Here is a 19,906-nt window from a genome sequence, read left to right as displayed (position 1 = left end):
ATTGAATTTGTTTTTATTATTTAAGATATTCAGTTAATTAAGACTAAAATGACGACGTTCAATCAGCCCGAAAGCGAAAGTTTGATAAATTATTATATCGGTTGGAAGAAAGCTGTATTGAAGACCGTACAGAGCTCAACTGATTCGGTTTAGCTAATTTTTTGTTTTGTTCTAATGAAAAAATTGGGAACAACAATTCCAACGTGCAGTAATTGGTGGTTTAGTCTTATCTTTTGGCATAACAAAGCTTTTATTGGTTCGAATATTGGTGACCCATTAAAAGATCAGCAGACTTACCAGAAACCTGGCGCATATGATATATAGTAGATGTAAAAAAGTTTATGTTTATGCAGATGTTGTTGCTGTTGTAGCGGCAGAATTCTACCGAGTTGACAATCCTTGGCCGTATAAAAATCTGGGTCCGTTCTGGTTATGCAGACCCGACTGTCATGGGAACGGTGTTTATGAAGATCATTGAACGGTGTTTAATTTGGCTTGGAAAAGAAGGGTGATCTTAGCAGTTTTTGACCTATTCATATATATTTCAAATTTGACAAGCGGATTTGCGAAAATGACAATTCCATCCTTAAGCAATTGGTCTTTCTGACAAGGACGGCTTCCTCAGATCACACGGTTCTGAAAGAAATTGGGAAGTAATGGTAAGACAAACTTAAAATGCGTATCAAATCAAAGCTGGTGGTTAAATGGAACATATTTGGGAAAACATAAACACTGGAAATTACGGCTTAAGTTTAATTGCTTTCAGTCAAGCGTTCATTTGACCTTCTGCCTCAACAAACCAAGCGACTAGTGAAGCTGCTGAAACTAGATAATGACCGCAACGAAGATTCGAGCTCCGGAGAGTGTCTTAAATTCTAGAAATATATCTCAGGTCTGTTTAAATTCAAGTTCCTAAAAGTTCGAAACTTTTGATTGAACTTTTTTAAATAAAAGCGTCATTGGAAATATTCTATGAACATACATAAGTATGTTCTCTATGTATGTATGTACGTATGTTCAATATGTACTATATGTATATTTTTGTTCTCCAGTAAGTGCACATGGTATGATTGAGCATTTCATTACGTGCCGACTGCAACCCTTATGAAAATAACCTTTTTCACATCTTGGTGTTCCATTTCCGCAGCAAGGATCAACGCCAAAACGCCTGCGAAGCGCAAAGCTGGCGATGGGGTTCTCAAATGACGAAAGCAGCAAAAAAACAATAACAACCAACCTTTCACTGATGCTTTTGATGTAACGAAAACTAGAGATTAAACATATTTTTAGGCGTAGCAACCGAACAACCGAACTCAAAGCGCACTGCTAACATATATACGTGTGTGTGTATGTGTGTGCACTTACAACACAAACTTCAGATCGTACCCTGAGTTAACGCGCTTATTCACTTCACCCCCAACGCCATGCGACGAACCCACCCTTTCGCGCAACGTCAGTTACATACAGATGTCTGCATTGAGAGGGTGTAGCGGCCACCCTACGTGACAAAAGGGACGTGATCTGGGCAGTGCGCTTGATTCGTGGCATGAGCGGACCCCTTCCGCTTCCATACATTGCCTCATTGTCTGCGTCATCGGCAACGGTTCGCTTTTATGCTCGCTTTGTTGTCAGCTTATTCAAATGGGTGTATGTGTGTGTGTACGCATTGTTGGCAGTGCCGAGCAGACGGCGCTCTACGTGTGGCATGTCTTTCGCCCCTAATAGCTTGGGTTATTATTTCCAGCACTTTGGGTATGCTTGGGGGTTTATTCGGTTGCAGCTGTCATTGTGCCGAACCAGCAAGTAGCAGCCCAAAGAACGCATGCGTTGAGTTACAAGACTGCAGTCGCGGCGTTTTAGTGAGGGGATCTCGCTATAAACTCTTAACTCGATGCGGTCGTTCATATACATATATGTATGTATATATGTATGTGCTAAGGTCGGTGTTCTCCCCTTGCATGCGCTCAGGCTTTCGTTGGCCTCACCACAGCGGGCTAAATTTCCAGTTAACATACAGTGCGTCGGTCGGTTGGTCGTTCGGCCGGTTGGTGGTGGCTTTTGCTGACATATGCACTCGGGCGTTGCGACTGATGTTGTTCATCAAACGAATACATACACGATTGCGATTGTTTTCAACCCCCTCACTATGTAGATCCGAGCGCTTGATGATTGCTTGTTTGCTCCCATTATTGTGTTTGCTCCCTTCTTAGGCCGTTCGTTGCATGAGCCAAGCCAGCCAAGCCAGCCGGGCCAGACCGCTGCTGTCCCATTATTGTCCCTTGCGTTTATTTAGTTTTTCTCTTATTTAATGTTTTTTGTTTTTGTTGTTTTACGTGGAAAATCAATAATAGGGGTGGATCACGGTTAAGTTACTGTTCGTTATTTTATGTGCCAAAGAAAAAACGAATTGGTAAATGTCATTCAGCTTAATATTTTCAAGTATAACTGTACCACGATACTTGTAAAAAATTGCGATCTTTTTACTAGCATATGTACATTATTATAATATCACCCTTACAAACCAAGTGGAGAATAAATATATAACCTCAAAAGTTCCTCCTGCCATTTTCGCAAATTACAACTAAATTTTTTTCATCGCTGAGCCAAATTTTGCTGCTCAAGTTCATGCTGGGGTAGTTCTGTTCCATTCTAACTACATAGTTATAGATTACGTGGTCAATTGTTGTTGTAGTATCATAGAATCTACTTCAAAATTATGTTAAGAATGATCTTGGGCTGGCAGCGTTAAACTAATATAAAATCGAGTTCTTTCCAGTCTCCGAATCACACATTTCTGGAAATTGAACTCTTTTATGCTCTTATAAGATCCCATCGAGCGTTGAATGAATATTTACCAGAAGCTTGGTCATAAAAATAAGATAATTTCCCACCGAACTTTGAATGAATATTTACCGGAAGTTTTATTATACAAATATACTTCCCTACCTTTGTTCGAATTTTACTGCCGGTGAACGATCGCTTTAAGAACATAGTCGTTGATTTGTTTTCCTATACTTTTTTCCCTGGAAACCAGTCATTTATATCTAAGCCTAGGTGATCGGAAACATTATTTTAATCAAGTTTCAGCCCGTGTTGCCATTATAAAGGTCTGCAGACCTGAAAGTAAAACTTATGACTATTTACATTCTAAGAGGAATCGAGGTTAAACAAAATGATTTTGGTCAACAATCAATCAATCTCACGCAAAATCTTCTCATAATTTGATATGAAGAAAGAGTAAATTTTACAATTCTGGACGACCGTCTTATCAATCCAATCAATTTTGGATAATCAAGGAACTAATAAATTAAGTATTTTCTCAGATGATAGCGGGAGAACTGAATATACCGTCTTAGATCACTTAGGATGAAGTTTTAAATTTGAGATCCACTCAAGACAAGAACATAAGTAGATTTTTTCTTAGCAAGCTCAGAATATTAGTTTTAGTTTACCCATTTATTGGAAAGCAATATCAACAGATTTCTCGAAAATCAACCGATCCTGACTACTGTAACGTTGGACAAGCATTTGTTGGAAAGCAATATCAACGGATTTCTCGAAAATCAACCGACCCTGACTACTTTAACGTTGGACAAGCAAAAATGTGTTTTTAAAGATAAATAGAGCAACTGTTTTATTAGATTTGCACTTCTGCCACTTTGCAGGATATGGATTTTATCCCACTTTGGAGTGCTAATCAATATTGTTTCTGTTTTGACAAGGGAAAGAAAATGATGTCATGAAAAAGCTTCTCATAACCTCAGTCGAAAGAGGTCTTTAACATGTAGAACCCTCGATTTGTCGGATAACTTTATATAAATTATAGTCCAAGTTGGTATTTTATAAATCATCACCTCCATTACTGCAAAGTTGTGTTCGGTTAACAAATTAGAACTAACCAAGTAGATGACCTAATTTACTAAACCTATGTATGACGATAGTATTGTATTAAGATAGTTTTAGTATATTAGAACCATGAACAACCTATCTTAATCGGTTCCCACGAAAGCCGGGTCTACGTAGCAGAACGGACCCGGATTTTTTATCCGGTCAAGGACTGTCAACTCGGCAGAATTCTGCCGCTACCACAACAACAACTAAACCTATCTTAATCAAAAGCTTGCTATTGGACATTCTTGATCTATTCTAAGTCTGTAAGAACTATCTTAACGGATTTTGAGTTTTCAAAAGCCACTGGCCGACATTTAAAATCCACATTGAACCTACTGGACCTAATTACTCTAGAATCATTGAGATTCCGAAAGCTGGTTACGTTCTTAAACAACTTACTAGTTCTACGTCAATTCGCAATGTGATAAAATATCATATCTTTCAATGAACAAAGATTGTAGTTAGCAATAAAAATACTGACAGGGTTATAAATGTAACTTGCGAGTATTCAAATTATAATTTTTTGATATTTTTTTCAATTTCGAGTTTACAGCATAAGCACTCATGTACATACATACATATATTTGCATGTGTGTGTACATATGTGCCCATATCGGGTATTTTCAGCAGCGGTTATCAGCTGAACTCCGCCAGTTCCGCTAAAAATATAACATACAGATTTAATTTTGAGTGTGCAGATGTTATACGCTATAGTTTAAAAGCTATAAAAGCCTGTATCGGTTAGTAGTTGTTGTTTCAATAGTTGTTGTTTCTAACGAGTGACGAATTAAACTCACTAATTGCTCAACGCTGACGTAGGAAAATTTAATCTTTGAAAAAAAAAACCAATACAATTCCCGACGTGCTTTTCGAGTGTGCCGATGTACTTCGTGTAGCTTTTTGCGCATATTTGTTTTATTTATGTTTATAGATTTACTTAACAACATGCCAGCAAGAGTTGTTTCAAATAAATTTATGTTATCGGTAAAGTGCTAAGTGAAAATTTTGTTACTGGCGCAGTATGTGCTCATAATTCTAAACAAAGCTTAATTAAAGCTCTATTTAGGCTTTTTTCTTAGTATTATATAACATTTGCGCTAATTTTACTTTAGATTATAGACAATTTTTATATTTTATTTAATTTTTTTTTTCATTTTGAAACGATTTTCCAATTTCCGCTGCATTTACGCTCATTTCGGCCAGCGTTGAAAATGGCGTCGCTTAACAAAAGCTCATCACGTACATATAAGCTCAAAAGGATATTACAAACAAATAATCTACGCTGATTATATAATTTATAAATAAGTTATACGAAATTAAAATTTTCCACATATTAAATACTCATATAAACATACATACCTACATACTTATGTATGCACATACATACATACATACATATGTAAGTATGTAAATTTCTAATTGTGAAATTATAGCCAGTTGAACCTGTAACCATCGTCAGAATCGTAATAAAAATATATTTTTATAATGACTTCGTTGATCTACATAATACATAATGTGTACACATGAAATATTTATTGTATATCACACACATTACACACATACATACAAATATACTCACCCCCTCTATTGCTGCTCGAGTAATGGTGCAACTTTCAAAGTTATAAGAACATGCTAAATACGAAAATGAATATGTGTACATACATATGTATGTATAATTTGTGTGTGTGGATATGTGTGCGTGCCTGTCCAACTCGCAGATACATTAATAAACCAGTGCATATGCTCATAAAATTACATACGTAGAAACATGCATACATATGTATGTATATATACGCTTGTAAAATTACTTCTCACATACATACTTACATACATATATGTATACAGTTACAACCTAGTGCACACTTCCAAACATAAATACACGTTGTAGATATGTGTTCACTTATGTAGGCTGTGTATTTCATTTTTGCTCGAATGTGGGTGTGAGGTTTCTATTAAAACTCTGAAAGAGACTTCGTAGCTTTTGACGATCAATATGTTCGTCACACATAAGTAGACCCATACATACATGCACACATACATATGTGCTTATGTATGTATCTTCATACAAACAACAATTCATTATTCATAGTTTTGGGGATATTATGCACACAGGCAGACACACACATGCACACAGCAACATTCTAAATTGAGAAGAGAGTTGCCGCGCTGCCGTGAGAGCGAGCGAATTCTTGAGTGTTGAGGTGGTAGGCGCCTTTACCTACACCTATTGGGGTGGCTCGAAGCCACATTCATCTCGTACAATATTGCATGTAGTTGTTGTTGCTGCTATTACAATTGTGTTAACGTCGTGTATGTCGTGTGCTTTTGTGCCCCTCAAATGTGAAAAGTTGTCGAATTGCCTGGCCTGACGCATTGGAGGGTTCGGACGATATTGTGCTCAGCTGGCTGCCGCAGTAACAATACAAGCTCTCAGGAATACGGTCGGTCCAGCGGGTGGACGATAGTTGCTTACATTTTTACTAAGTAACTAAGCAACACCAATATTGTTACTAGCGTACATATACACATACATACATACATACAAAACCACAAAAGAAACATACAAACATACACGCTATAAAGTAGAAGGAAAAAGTTTATAAACGTGAAAAGCGCAAATTGCACGTTCGTTCAAAAAGAAATAATAAAAAAAATAGAAATAGAAATACTTACATGCATACATATACAATATAAACGTATATAAGCTTGTGTGCGCTATTTATTTGTGTGTGTGTGTGTGAAATTTATAAAGTAAAGAAAAACTAAGAAAAATTAACAAAACAAATGAAAAAACGAAGAAATATTTAATAATAAAATTAAACAACACGATCAACTGCATAACCATTAACTGCTATGTGTTAAACATTTTCGAACATAAGTAACTGTGAAATCGGTACGCTTTTTCGCTTTTGTATGTATTGTGTGAGGTATATTGGAACCAGAAGTTGGGGAAAATTCGTGCATGTCAAGCAAAAACAGTTGGTGTTAAGGTCGTACGGTAAGTGTGACAGTCAGTGAAGGGTGCATGACAAATGCACTCATACGAGCATATTGTAACAACAAAAATAAAAAATGTACGCAAGTTTGGCAGCTTAAGAAGTGCAGCGCTAGAACCATAACATTACCTGATGCATCTCTTCGCAAGAGAACCGGAGAGAGCGTGCCTAAAAAGTAAGTTTTGAAAGTTGTATTTTTTATTTTTTTATTTATATACATATATATATATGTATGTGTGCATATAATTGTGCATACAAATATGTAGGTATATATAAACGTGTATGTTTTTTAAGTAGCTACAAATTGAAATATACCAGTTTAGCAACGTTATTAGTTAGTAATTGCAAGCCGGTACCGCGTGACACCAAATACAGTTATTTTTTCGCGATGTCATAACCGAAAAATATTTCAAAAATATTTAAAATACATTTTAAACTAATAAAATAATGCCAAAAGTAAGTGCTTTTTAATATGTACATAAACATGTATTCCTAAGTATTTACGAATTGAAGATCTCAAACGCAGTAAAAATTCATTTTTATATTTATGCATTATTATTTTGATAATTATAGAGTAGTAAATTGTAGATACCATGACACGTGACTAAAGTATTACAAAAATATTTATTTACATAAATACATACGTCTCGTATATGGTATACTCTTTTTCCTCTATGAGTGCCCTTTTATTTTATAAAGTATAATACCAGAATAGTACCAGAAACCTTAAATTACCATTAACTCCATATTAAATAAATAATAAAGCCGTTTTCTCAACAATCAATTCTAAAGACGCGTACTAACTTGGGATTGAAAATTCGGCAACATTCTACAAAACTAATAATTTGGGAAGAGCTTGGGTCTTTCCCAAGACAACAACAAAACCGAAATTTTTGCGTTTATTGTTGACAAAAATAGTCCCATATTCGACGAAGAACGTCCAACTTCGAGGGGTAAATATTTCTGACATAGAAACATTTTGTTTTCAAAGGCTGCTTAAAACTAGTTGGACCAGCTATTTGTCGGAAAATATTTATATGGACACGCAAGTAAAGGCCAAGATATAACAAGTTTTCATTACATATAAAAATACCTTTCTCCAGCATCTACAATTTGTACCCCAACCCAACGAGTGAGCAATCAGGAATTCACTTACTCTATCTAAGTTGCAGATTCAAAGGAATCATTTGATGTTTTGGTTTATATGGGTACGTAAAGTCAAATTCAAATCAAAATTGAAACGAAACATTAATTAGTATTTAACAAAGATATAATTCCGGTTTAAAGAATATTACTATATTGTTATTCGCCCGAATAGCAAAATTATCATGAACAAATGAACTAAATTCACCTAAACTAGTGGTATTCAAGCAGTACCTTTCATTGGTTCCCTTTAGCACATCAAAAACACTGTGGATCCATTCCCAAAATCATAGATATTTTAGGATTAAAAAAAGAGTCTTAAAAATCATATCATAAGCACTGAATTGCGCCGACGCCAACTACATACGTTCCTCTCTTTGGTTCAACCGAAGCATGGCGCATAAAAATCGATCACATTAGCTCAACCGTAGAAGACACATTTGGTTTGGTTGGCGTTCGCTTGAATTCAAGTACAAATTCTGCTTTGGATCTACGACCATACTTCTGCGGGCGATGCTGTTGTAATTTTTAATGAAAAAATTAAGGAAATCCACGTCACTTCGTTATGCAGTGACAGGATTGCGACTCGCAACGTCATGAACGAAGCGTACTAACAAGTAATTTAAATAAGGTTGTTTGACGCCACACGTCACGTGTATTTTTCTGTCAAATGCAGTCCAAGAAAAGTACCGGAATGAAATTGTCGTAATTAGTATTTTTCTCATTCTCGGTTTCCACCAATTTAAGAGATATCTAACTGAAATTTGTTGAAAAGACGAACGACTGACAGATTGTGCAAAGGAATTGTTTGTTCAGATGTGTGTTTTTCTTTAACAAATCCCTTAATTTAATAGATAAGAGCACAAAAGCTTCTAAACCTTATGTTAATTCTTATTAAAAATAGCTTTGAGTAAATGTTTGTTATCTAATTATTTGTTTTAAAGGGCTTTCTAAGCTTTGTTCTATCAACTGTAGTGATTTATATAACCTGAATAAGGTATATAAAGTGGGCACGAAATTTGTAGCACCCGGAAGGATATGTCGGAGATAAGGTCTCCCTGACCAGTGTGACGAGCCGAGTCGGTTCAGCTATGTCCGTCTGTCTAACCGTCTGTATATATGCGTACTAGTTACTCAATTTTGGAAATATCGATCTGACGTTCTTTTCTTCCCAAAAAGCTCCTCATTTGTGGGAACCGCTGATAGCATACAAACTGAATGATCGGAATCAAGTGCTTGTATGAAAAAGCTATCTTGACGAAATTTGGCACGGGTTATAGTCTAAAGCAATAATGCAATCACCGAAACAATGTTTAGATCGGATCACTGTAACGTATAGCTGCCATACAAACTGAACGATCGGAATTCGATCCCACGACAGTCGGGTGTACATAACCGAAATGGACTCGGATTTTTATCCGTTCGTGGACTGGCAACTCGGCAGATTTCTGCCGCTACAATAACAGCAATAACGATCGGAATCAAGTCCTTGCCTGAAAAAACTTTTTCATTTGGCGAAAAAACTTCAAAATCAAGTTATTGTAAGGAAAACTTGGAAGTATGTTATAGATTCGGTGCAGACGAAGTTAGCGTTTCTTCTTGTTTCTGGTTTTTACTTACAATTATACATATGTATATGTATGAATGTAAGTACATTGATAGCTAAAGATGTTTAGAGCTCTTTCTGATGCTACTATAGAAAAATTAATAAAGAGTTAGTTAAAACACAATATTATTATATTTTCAACAATATTTTTCTCAAAAATGTACAAAAACATATGTACATATGTACGTACTTGTAAATAAATTAAACATTCCGTAAATGTTTCAAAGTTTTGTGAAATATGTATGTAATGTGAATATGGACCTGTCATCAAATACAAATGTACTTACGTATGTTTCTACATACATACATACATACATACATACATATGTAAATGTTAATGTTAACAATAACAAAATAAATTATTTCGTTGCTTAGCACCTTAGCGCCCGCACTTTGCTTTTCCTTACCGAAACTTTACACACATAACGCTTTCAAGTGACTTAACTGAACGTGTTGGTGAGAGCGCCGAACAGGTGTCCATGTGTGCGTGGATTTTCTCTCATACATAAACACACACACTCAGGCAAGCACACTTGACAGTGTATTGAATTTTTCGAAGATGGAAACGAATTTGAAGTTCTCTGGTCGAAGCTCGTGCTGGCATGGCGAACTTTTGCAGTTGAAGCGACGTCGTGCATGATTAAAAGCGTTTGGAGTCTCAGCTCCGCAACGGGCGTTGGAAAAACTTTCATACACTTATGGATACAAAAATAAGGAGCTAAAAAAAGTAAATTTCTGTAAAAATTAAAAATATTTAACTTATTTGTTTCTATTTTACATAGATATGTACATATGTGTTAATGTATGAATACAAAGTTGAAAAAATTGAAAATTTTCACGAATTAGTGCGTGTTTTGTGCAGGACAGTGAAAAGCAGTAGCAAACTTACTCAAAAGTTTCACAATAACCACGAAAAAGCATATTGAAAAAGTTGAAATCGAAAAATAAGTACATGCATACAAATGTGTGATTTTATGAAAGTGTGTGTGCGTGTGTGTGAATGCAGCTGGCGAACATGGAATAAAGATTTTGCAGAGCAGAGTTTAAAAATTACACATTCACAAGCATTTTTACTTACATACAATAAATAAAAAAATATGAAAAAGTAACAAGTAAAAGCCAAATGCTGAAAGCTGAAAACATTCGAAAAATTTCTGTGCGCAAATAAAACATGATCACTTCAAATTAAATTATTGGGTGTGCCAATAGGTTTTCTATGTGGCATATCTATGTATATACTTATATATTGTATATTTATGTACGTGAGTGTATCTAAATGATGACCTATGTGAATTTTATGTATGCGAGCACTTACAACCACACACAATTATACAAAAATACGTATAATTGCATATGTATTCGAAGCAGGCAGCTGTACTTTTTCTCTAATTGGTACATTTGCACATTTATGTACATTTGTATGTAGATATGTAAATATTTGCATTTTCTATGCGCCCGTGTATTGGTGCAATGAGCTAAATTAATGTGCATGTGTGTGGGTGAAATGAGAACTTAACCAGTGTATTCCCTCATACGTATGTAAATATGTACATATGTATGTATGTGCAAAGCATGCTTAAAAAGTAATAACAGCAACAACAAAACAAAATATGTGTATTCTGCATAAATATTTAAACAAACATTCATACAATCATATGTGTATATGTACATATGTATGTATGTATTTTCGTAAGTTTGTGACTTATTGACGAACAACGACAGCGAATGCATGGAGCAGCGCAACGAGCGCTCATATGTTCATACAGCGAGTGAATCCCACAATAAAACAGTATTTCTCATGGATAACAGAACGCATGTGCATATTTATGTATGCATGTATGTATGTATGTATTGCTGTGTGCAAATTTGTAAATGCAGTGCAAACATTGATGTGTGACATTCTTAAATGCTTTTTGTTTTTGTTTTTATTTTTTCATTTTTGCTCTCCTTTTCAAACAGTATTCTAACCAGTGCTACTAATTTATTTAAAAAAAAAAAACACTTGTTTTTGGTGCCTATGTGTTTCGGAAACAAGTTAATTAGTTGAAATTACAAACGGTTCTTAATGTTCGAAACGCTTTTCAAATCATCATTACATAAGTGCACGTTTTGACGAATGCACTTGCGTTTTGTATGCAGATACACACACATATGCATACAACAAACACACACATGAACGCATATATGCACACAAGCATACATTTAAATGACAGTGCGTGCGTGTGTGCGCTGTCTCCTTACTCAATAGACGCGAAGAGGAAACTTCTTAAAGTTTCACTTCGTAAATCTGATCTTAAAATAGAAGTTAATAAGAATTACGGGGAAATTGGAGAGAGACCTTCATTTATTGTTTTGCTTTTTTTTTGAAATTCGGCCAGTGGCGGAGACAAACAATGGAAATGGCAGCCATTTGTAAATTGTCTGCCACCGGTGCGACGGCAGCCATTTTGATTTTTCCGCGTACCATTTTCATCATTGCGAGTCTGTTTGTATTACATATGTCTGTATGTATGTGGTGAATGTACACTGTCATTGTCAAATATCCCACAAAGCTATGCTTGTGCATTTATAAATGAAAATGTAACTTTAAAATATAAATAAATGCAAATGTATTTAAATTTTTTTAATGTTTATATTACGAACTGGATACAATATATACATACATACATATGTACATATGTATATACGCGAAGCTTTCTCCAGTTGAAAATTTGCGCTTTATAGGATCAGAATTAATGGTGTGCGTATTACAGTGCTATTTTTGGTGTAATTGTATAGATGTACATACATACATATATTTATTTGTATGTTTTGTTTTATGTACTGTCAAGTGTACAAATTAACATGAAATAGGTAGGAAAAATCGATTTCATGCTTATGATTGATCGATACATAATTCGTATGCTTATTTCCAAAGCAATTTAATATACATATGTACATACTTACAAATATTTTAAATATTTATGTACATATGTACATACGTACATATGTATATGTACAATTACATACATATGTTTACCATTGATCTACATTGATTTTAATAGACAACTCGGCTGAAATCAAAATTAAATTTTTATCTTGAATCCTTTATCAAAAAGTGTCAAAGACATAAAAAGTTAAAACTTAATTATTAGTGCATTTTAATTTGTAGTTGTAAAGGAGCATACCGAGAAACTTGAAATAATTTGAATTTGCAAGTTCTAAAAGTTTTAATTTATTTTCATAGTCTTGTTATGGTTTAGGCAAAAGAGATTGATAATGTAGTATAAACTAATTAAAAGTTTATAAGCAGCGCTAGGAATGTAGAAACAGGCAATATTTTCTCACTTTTTTCCGTATTACTCCTTTGTTTTTTAGCCACTTGGTTTTCATTATCTAAACTCAACTCGAACTCCTAACCTACCTTTAGATCCTTAAGCTTTCAACACCATAAAAAAGACTTAAAATATTGAATTCTACGATTTGTAGAAATTTTGTGCGAAAAATAATGAAAGTAAATATAACTTATCGATAAATAGACAGCTCACGTCCCATAAAAACATAAATAAAAAGTCGCTTTTCTAATTTGGTACGTATCTTGAAAAATTTTGGCTATAAACAAATGAATTAATTCTTGTTATATCCTGAAGTTCTGTTACAGAACTTGACTTGGAAGCATATTTTAACAGATTCTTTTGAAAATAGCTGAAATCAACCTTTTTGTACATATACATATGTACGAATATATGTATGTACATGTATGCAAGATTCTCCTAAATGGCCTTGTATCCAAAATCTGTTCTATTCTGTATATGTATGTATGTATGTATGTATTGTATATCCCTTCATATTTTTAATAATACATATTTTTTAAGCCGATCGTTTTGACTAAGTTGATAATTGTTGAACTAATGTCATAGCAATTGGCCTTGAAAATAGGAAAAATACTTGGTAGTGAATTAGAAAAACGATCTTTGTAGAAAGCCATTATCTGCACTAATGGTCAAATGAATTTGTATATGGTATTTGGAGGGCACAAATGCGCACACATATGTACATATTTAAATATCTTAATATGTCCAAGTGTACGTTGAAATCGCCATCTTAGGTAGTTAAATTTTTTCAGGTACCAACGTAAAAGTTTTTTTGTTTGCTCCACGCAGAAAAACAATTTCTCCAGACTAGTGGAGATATGGTCTTTGTTGGGACGGTACTTATGTATGTATGTACATACGCTCATAGGTCACGTTCAATCGCTAACGCAAGTCTCCAGCTGTCTATATTTCCACTATATAGAACCACAAGAATGTATGTATGTATGCATGCAGAACTTAACAAGATGAAAATGTTTGGTAAATTATTCGTGCCACTGCGGAGGAAAAACTTGTTCAATTGTTTACACAATATACAAGATATTAGATTTGCCACCACTTTATATTAGTGTGGTTAATTCGATAATTATACTCAAAGCAAATACACATATTCTTTAAATTTTAAACAAAAATATACGTATGTATGTATGTATATTCATAAATGAACAGCTGATAAAATCGTTAAAAATTTATTGAACTTCGTAAATTTTAAAGGTTTCAGTGATGTCATAATAAATTTGAATGATATGTACATATGTATGTAGATATCAAATGACATTTATTCATGCATACACATGTACATATGTATGTATGTATAAAGCATTCCGCTTTTAGCATTTTCTTTAACTTTTCTGTATGATAGTTAGAAAAAATGTTAAAAGGGAAACAAAAACTAAATTGTTTAGTTGATCTCTCATAAGTGCAAGTATCTTCATACATATGTAAGTATGTATCTCTGGAACATACATATGCATGTACATACATACAATCACGTTACAACGCTCTCCACACTTTCCAGTGCAATCTCGCAAATTTATTGAAACTCATTTAAATTTTTTTCGAAAGGAACTGCATGCACTCACCAGCGATGTTAACGTCAGAGGTCTGTCTATGCGTAGCCTTGACGAACTTTCCACGTACATACATATGTACGTGGCAATATTTTTTATCCGGTCGTAAATGGTAATTACATAAATAACATGCAGACATACATATGTACATATGTATGTAAATAATATACATGTACCTATGGTTTGAAAACTACCCTAATCTCGCGAAATTCTCGCAGAACTTCAGGGTGAATTAAGGCTTCTTTTAAAGATCCCCATGTACACATAAATACAAACATACATTCATGTAAGCACGAGCATGTGTAAGCATAACGACGGCTCTTTATATTGATCGACGCTTTGTAGGCATATACATACATACATACGCACGTACGTTTATACGTTTAGATACAACTATGTAAGCATGTTCTCAAAACGAAAATGACTGCAAGGGTGCTTAAGTTTGTAAATGTGTTTGTATATACATACATATATGTAGGAGAGTTTGTGAAATAATAGCATGGGGAGAGAATTTAGAACTCTGCACACGACAAGAGGGGAAATGTAATAAAGTAGGGGTAAGGAAGAGAATTTAAGGCAACAAATATACATAGCTCATATGATTGCACACACATCCGTCCATTTGTCGAATGCCTACATATTTGTGTAGATGTTGCAAGTTGTTAGTGGGTTGATATTTTAGAATAAATTTGTAGCATAAAAAGGGAAAATGACTGCTGGAGAGTTGAACTTCGCAACATTTTGTATGTATGTATGCTTCATTGATGGCGATAACATACCTAAACGCAGAGAACTTGAAATACTTTTCGTGTTCTCCGCTAAAAAAAAACCCCAACTTGTTCGTTACTAACGTTTCATTTTCAACAGTTTCGTCGTTTGCGGTTGTTTTCCCATCAAAATTTCGTGTAAGTGGCCAGATTGAAATGTGAAATTGATGGAAAATTTCAGAAACATAAGTTGGATATGACAATATGATCCTGCTTTAAGACGAATTTATATTTAAAATGGATAGCTTTAAAAATCTGTCACTTGTGTAAATAAATTTTGGTTTTGTTCCGGATATACATCCAATTATAAATGACTTTGCCTTACAAACCACGATCATTGGCACTTACTATGTCCGCTGTAAGAATATATGCATAGTATATTTATTAGAAAAAATCAAGAATGTAAATTGTATAAATATGCTTATTATTAATATAAAGCTAAGTCAATTAATACTGTGATCTTTTTCTAAATCTGATCAATCCACCGATTTATGTAAGAAACTTTCAAACTTTTGCTATGAAGTAAAAAGGAAATGCGAATATGTTATCGTTATCCATGTTTTGATCCATCATTATTTTTACTCGTTTAGCAATTCTTTTTTCAAAAAGTTGGTCGGTCTTATGTTTTTCGCTTTAATGTGTTCATTTAGATATTAGCTAAGCTACTTAAAGATTTTCAGTTTTCCATGTATGCTGGCAACCTTGACGGAAATTCATGATTTTCTTTGATTCTCTTCGTGTTCACTTCTGTTTCAATTCCACCAGTAATAAATATGTTTGCATATATTTATATACATATATGTATGTATATATGTATATGTTTTTTTTTGTAATATTTCTGCATTAAATAAAAGCAGAGTTGTGCAGCAGTTAGCAACCGGAGGGTAAACATACATACTTACATGTAGTAAAAGGTATATAAATTTACATGTAGATAAAGTAGTTAGTACATAATTGTGTACCTGAATATAATATAGATGTATGCAAGTGTAGAGAACGAAACGAAAATTCCCCTTACTTCATTTCTTCCCTCGTTTGCGATCGTGTTCATATTACGTACCTGAGTATGCTGCTTCAGTAGGAGAGAGAATCTATGATTTCCCTTAATATGTTTCGCACGTAAAACTGAGAAATTGAGGGACAGCGGCAAACTCGTTATTATATTATATGGCGTCGGCTATTGCTATTGCTGTATTGCTGGCTGGCCTGTTTACCTCTCGTTTGTGGATTGTCGTTCGTGATGCGCCAGTTGAGTTTAGGCTGTTGGAGCTTTTGTTTGTGTCTGCTTAATTTTTCGCGGTTGTTTTGGTGAAAAAGAAAGTTGAAGTCTGGAAAATGTGAGTTATTTAAACATTTATGTTGTACATAAATACATACATATGAAGTGTATGTGTGCTGCTTTGGTTTTTTGATAAGGAAATATGTGTTGATAAAAATATTTGTATTTGAAGAAATACTTTACATCTTCGTATAAAAATAATCATAAGTATATATATACATATATGTATGTGTGTATATGAGTACAATATCGAAAAGTACAACGTGGAGTGTTAAAGAAAATCAAGTGAAATTATGCCAACTAATTGATATGTGTGTGTATACGTGCATCAGCATAACAGTTTCGTTGCTTTGCATGATATTCTGAAGGTGTTTTTTCTCTTCAAGTATGGATTATTTCACAAAATATATATGCACATTTATGAAAAATAATTATTAAAAAAAATCATTTTAAAGAAACTGCAATTGAAAAAGAACTTTGTATGATGTTTTAATTTTGAAGTACATAATTATGTCCATAGAGACTTTCGGACACCATAGTAGTGGTAAAAAAAATCGTTGGTTGGTGAATTTCCTCGAGGAAAGGAAAGTGCAGAATAACGGGCGTTATTGGCAAAACAGGCAAAATTGCTTGCTTAATGAAGAGAATAAAAAGTAGCAGTGGCAACACTGTTGGGGAGGAAAAGTAACGAGCGCAAACTGTACGCTAGCTACGAAATCGAACGTCGGGCGGGAAGCCGAACAATAATTTCGCGCGGTGGTGACAGCAAAACGAAGTCGAGACATGTTGGTTGTTTAATCTATGCTATTTGTTGTTGTGCTGGTCGCATTTGAGCTGTTAACGGTGGTAGTAGTAATTTATCCCCACATTCATATTAACGGTGCTTCCATTTTGTTCGAATTTTTCTTCTACTGTTCTCACAACATGTTATTGTGTTATACATACTAGCTAGCTGACTCGGCTGTTTGGCTGCTAATCATAAGTTTGTCCTTTGAAGATTGTATATTCTTTTGAGTTGCTTCTATTTTTGATATATTTAGCATATATTCCTCAACTATTCGTAGAGAAAGTGCATTTCAATCGATACAGTGAAGCGTGAACTCACATAGTGACTAAAAGTATTGAAGGTAGATAAGTACTCATACATATAAAGAAGGTATTTGTGTCCAGAAGTTATATATTTTGCTGCTGTTATACGCTAATGCAAATCAAGTTTACATATCTGTTGCCAATGTTATCAAATAACAACAAAAAACTGTGTGTGAATGTATATTTTAATAACAAATGGTGTATTCTTTAAACAAAAATATTGAAGAATTTTCGTTCATAATTTTTTGTTGGTGTGAACCGTGGCAACTTTGGGCCATGTTTGCATTAAAAAAGTGAGAGAAAATTGCCTTGTGTTAGAAAGTCACATGCTGCACCACTTGCAGATACATTTTTGATAAATATTAAAACGAGATAAAACAAGCATAAAGTTTGCTTCGATGTACATATGTTATATACATATACAAACATACAACATTGTTATTGTAGAACAAACTAGATGTAATATATATTAATAATTTAGTATTTCTGGTTTTTTAATAAATGTTAGATTTTTGAAGACCAGTATACAACTTCTGGTTAGGTAGCTGGCGGTCAGTATATGCAAATTAGTATAGATCTGCACATATGGGACAAATATTGTTGAGCTCCCATGGAATTCATTGAAGCTTCCATCACTTTATTAACATGATCAGTTGCAATTCTAAATATTGCAGAGGAACATAATATTTTCTTAAATCATATTTCATTACAAGCTGAATAGGGTATACTGACATTGTCACGAAGTATGTTACACTCAGAAGGGAACGACGGAGACACCATAAAGTACCTATGGAGGTACATTTATTAATGATCAAATATAAATATTAGCGTAATTAATCGATTTAGCCATGTCCGTCTGGTTATATGCAAACCTAGTCCCTCAATTTTTGAGTTTATGAACGATCAAAAGCATGATCCTCTGCGGAAAACTTTCTTATTTGACAAGATATCTTCACAAACTTGACTCGGATTATTGGTTAAAGCAATGGTACAATCTAGTTTGTACAAGTTTTTGTATGGAACCTTTTTTTTGTCGAAGTTAACGTTTATTTTTGATATTAAATAATTTGGATATTCCGAAATTAAATTGAAGTTATTCGGGTAGCCGGTCGAATATTTATTTACTCTACTGCTTTGCCGAATAAAAAGCAAATAACAATTTATGTGATATTGTTGTGTATGTACAAAAAGTTAAGAATAATATTAATTGAAAATAAATACCAGAAAAAAATAAATATTTTAATCTTAATCTATTCTTTTTATATTTCAGTTACAATTACTGTTGCAGTTTCAATATTGTGAAGGAATTCTCTAGTTATAACATTTTGGTATTACACTTCTAACTACATTCATTCAACGTCTACAAAAACAGAATTAAGAACTGCAAAATTATAATCTTTTGCGGGATTGGTTTCCCCATATAATCACCATAAATTGCCCATCATCAAACAAAACTGCTTTTAACATTGGCGTCATAACTACATCCTCGTGGGACCATCGCTGTCAGTTGGCGCCATGGAGGACGATCAGCAGTTTTGTCTTCGGTGGAACAACCATCAGAGCACGCTAATTAGCGTATTCGACACTCTGTTAGAAAATCAAACACTTGTCGATTGCACACTAGCCGCTGAGGGAAAATTCCTTAAAGCTCATAAAGTGGTGCTGTCTGCGTGCAGTCCATTTTTTGCCGTAAGTATATTTATATACCTTAGAAAATTGCAAATTTCAATTGATTGATGTGTTTGTTTTGTATATTTTTAGACTTTACTGCAACAGCAGTATGATAAACATCCGATATTCATTTTGAAGGATGTCAAATACCAAGAATTGCGTGCCATGATGGACTATATGTATCGTGGGGAAGTTAATATTTCGCAGGATCAATTAGCTGCATTGCTAAAAGCTGCGGAATCACTGCAAATCAAAGGTCTGTCAGACAACCGCAGTGGTAGTACGCCGAAAACAGAACAACACCGTGGTTTAAATGTACCTGGAAGTGGTAGTAGTATCGGTGGTGGTGGTAAATTGAGTGGCTATACACTCGAGCAGACGCAGTCGAAACGTCCTCGTGTTGGACCATCCCCCATGGAGACTGCCGATATATCAGGATCCCGCGAGGGCTCATCTAGTCCATCTAGACGTCGAAGGAAAGTTAGACGCAGGAGTGTCGAAAATGCTATGTCCGGTAAGTATCTTAAAAGCAAAATTTTAATA

At 34.2% G+C, this 19,906-nt stretch overlaps 1 protein-coding gene across 3 annotated transcripts in view; it reads left to right on the top strand.

The window, feature by feature from the left end:
- The first annotated feature begins 6,304 nt into the window (after nt 1-6,304).
- The window catches only part of LOC120770819 (longitudinals lacking protein, isoforms F/I/K/T), a 111,067-nt gene continuing 97,465 nt past the window's right edge, over nt 6,305-19,906 (top strand). For 2 of the 3 annotated variants that reach the window (XM_040098399.1, XM_040098398.1), the window contains exons 1-3: nt 6,306-7,062; nt 18,963-19,381; nt 19,454-19,877. In XM_040098399.1, the coding sequence (XP_039954333.1) occupies nt 19,208-19,381; nt 19,454-19,877 (598 nt within the window). In that variant the 5' untranslated portion in view covers nt 6,306-7,062; nt 18,963-19,207. Of the gene's footprint in view, nt 7,063-18,962; nt 19,382-19,453; nt 19,878-19,906 lie in introns of all 3 variants that reach the window. The other variant, XM_040098397.1, reaches the window with a different exon arrangement.

This window comes from Bactrocera tryoni, chromosome 3 (genome assembly GCF_016617805.1).
Source record: "Bactrocera tryoni isolate S06 chromosome 3, CSIRO_BtryS06_freeze2, whole genome shotgun sequence".
In the NCBI taxonomy this organism is placed as follows: domain Eukaryota; kingdom Metazoa; phylum Arthropoda; class Insecta; order Diptera; family Tephritidae; genus Bactrocera; species Bactrocera tryoni.
The sequence above is the reverse complement of the archived record's forward strand: the minus strand, read 5'-3'. Positions and strand labels throughout refer to the sequence as shown.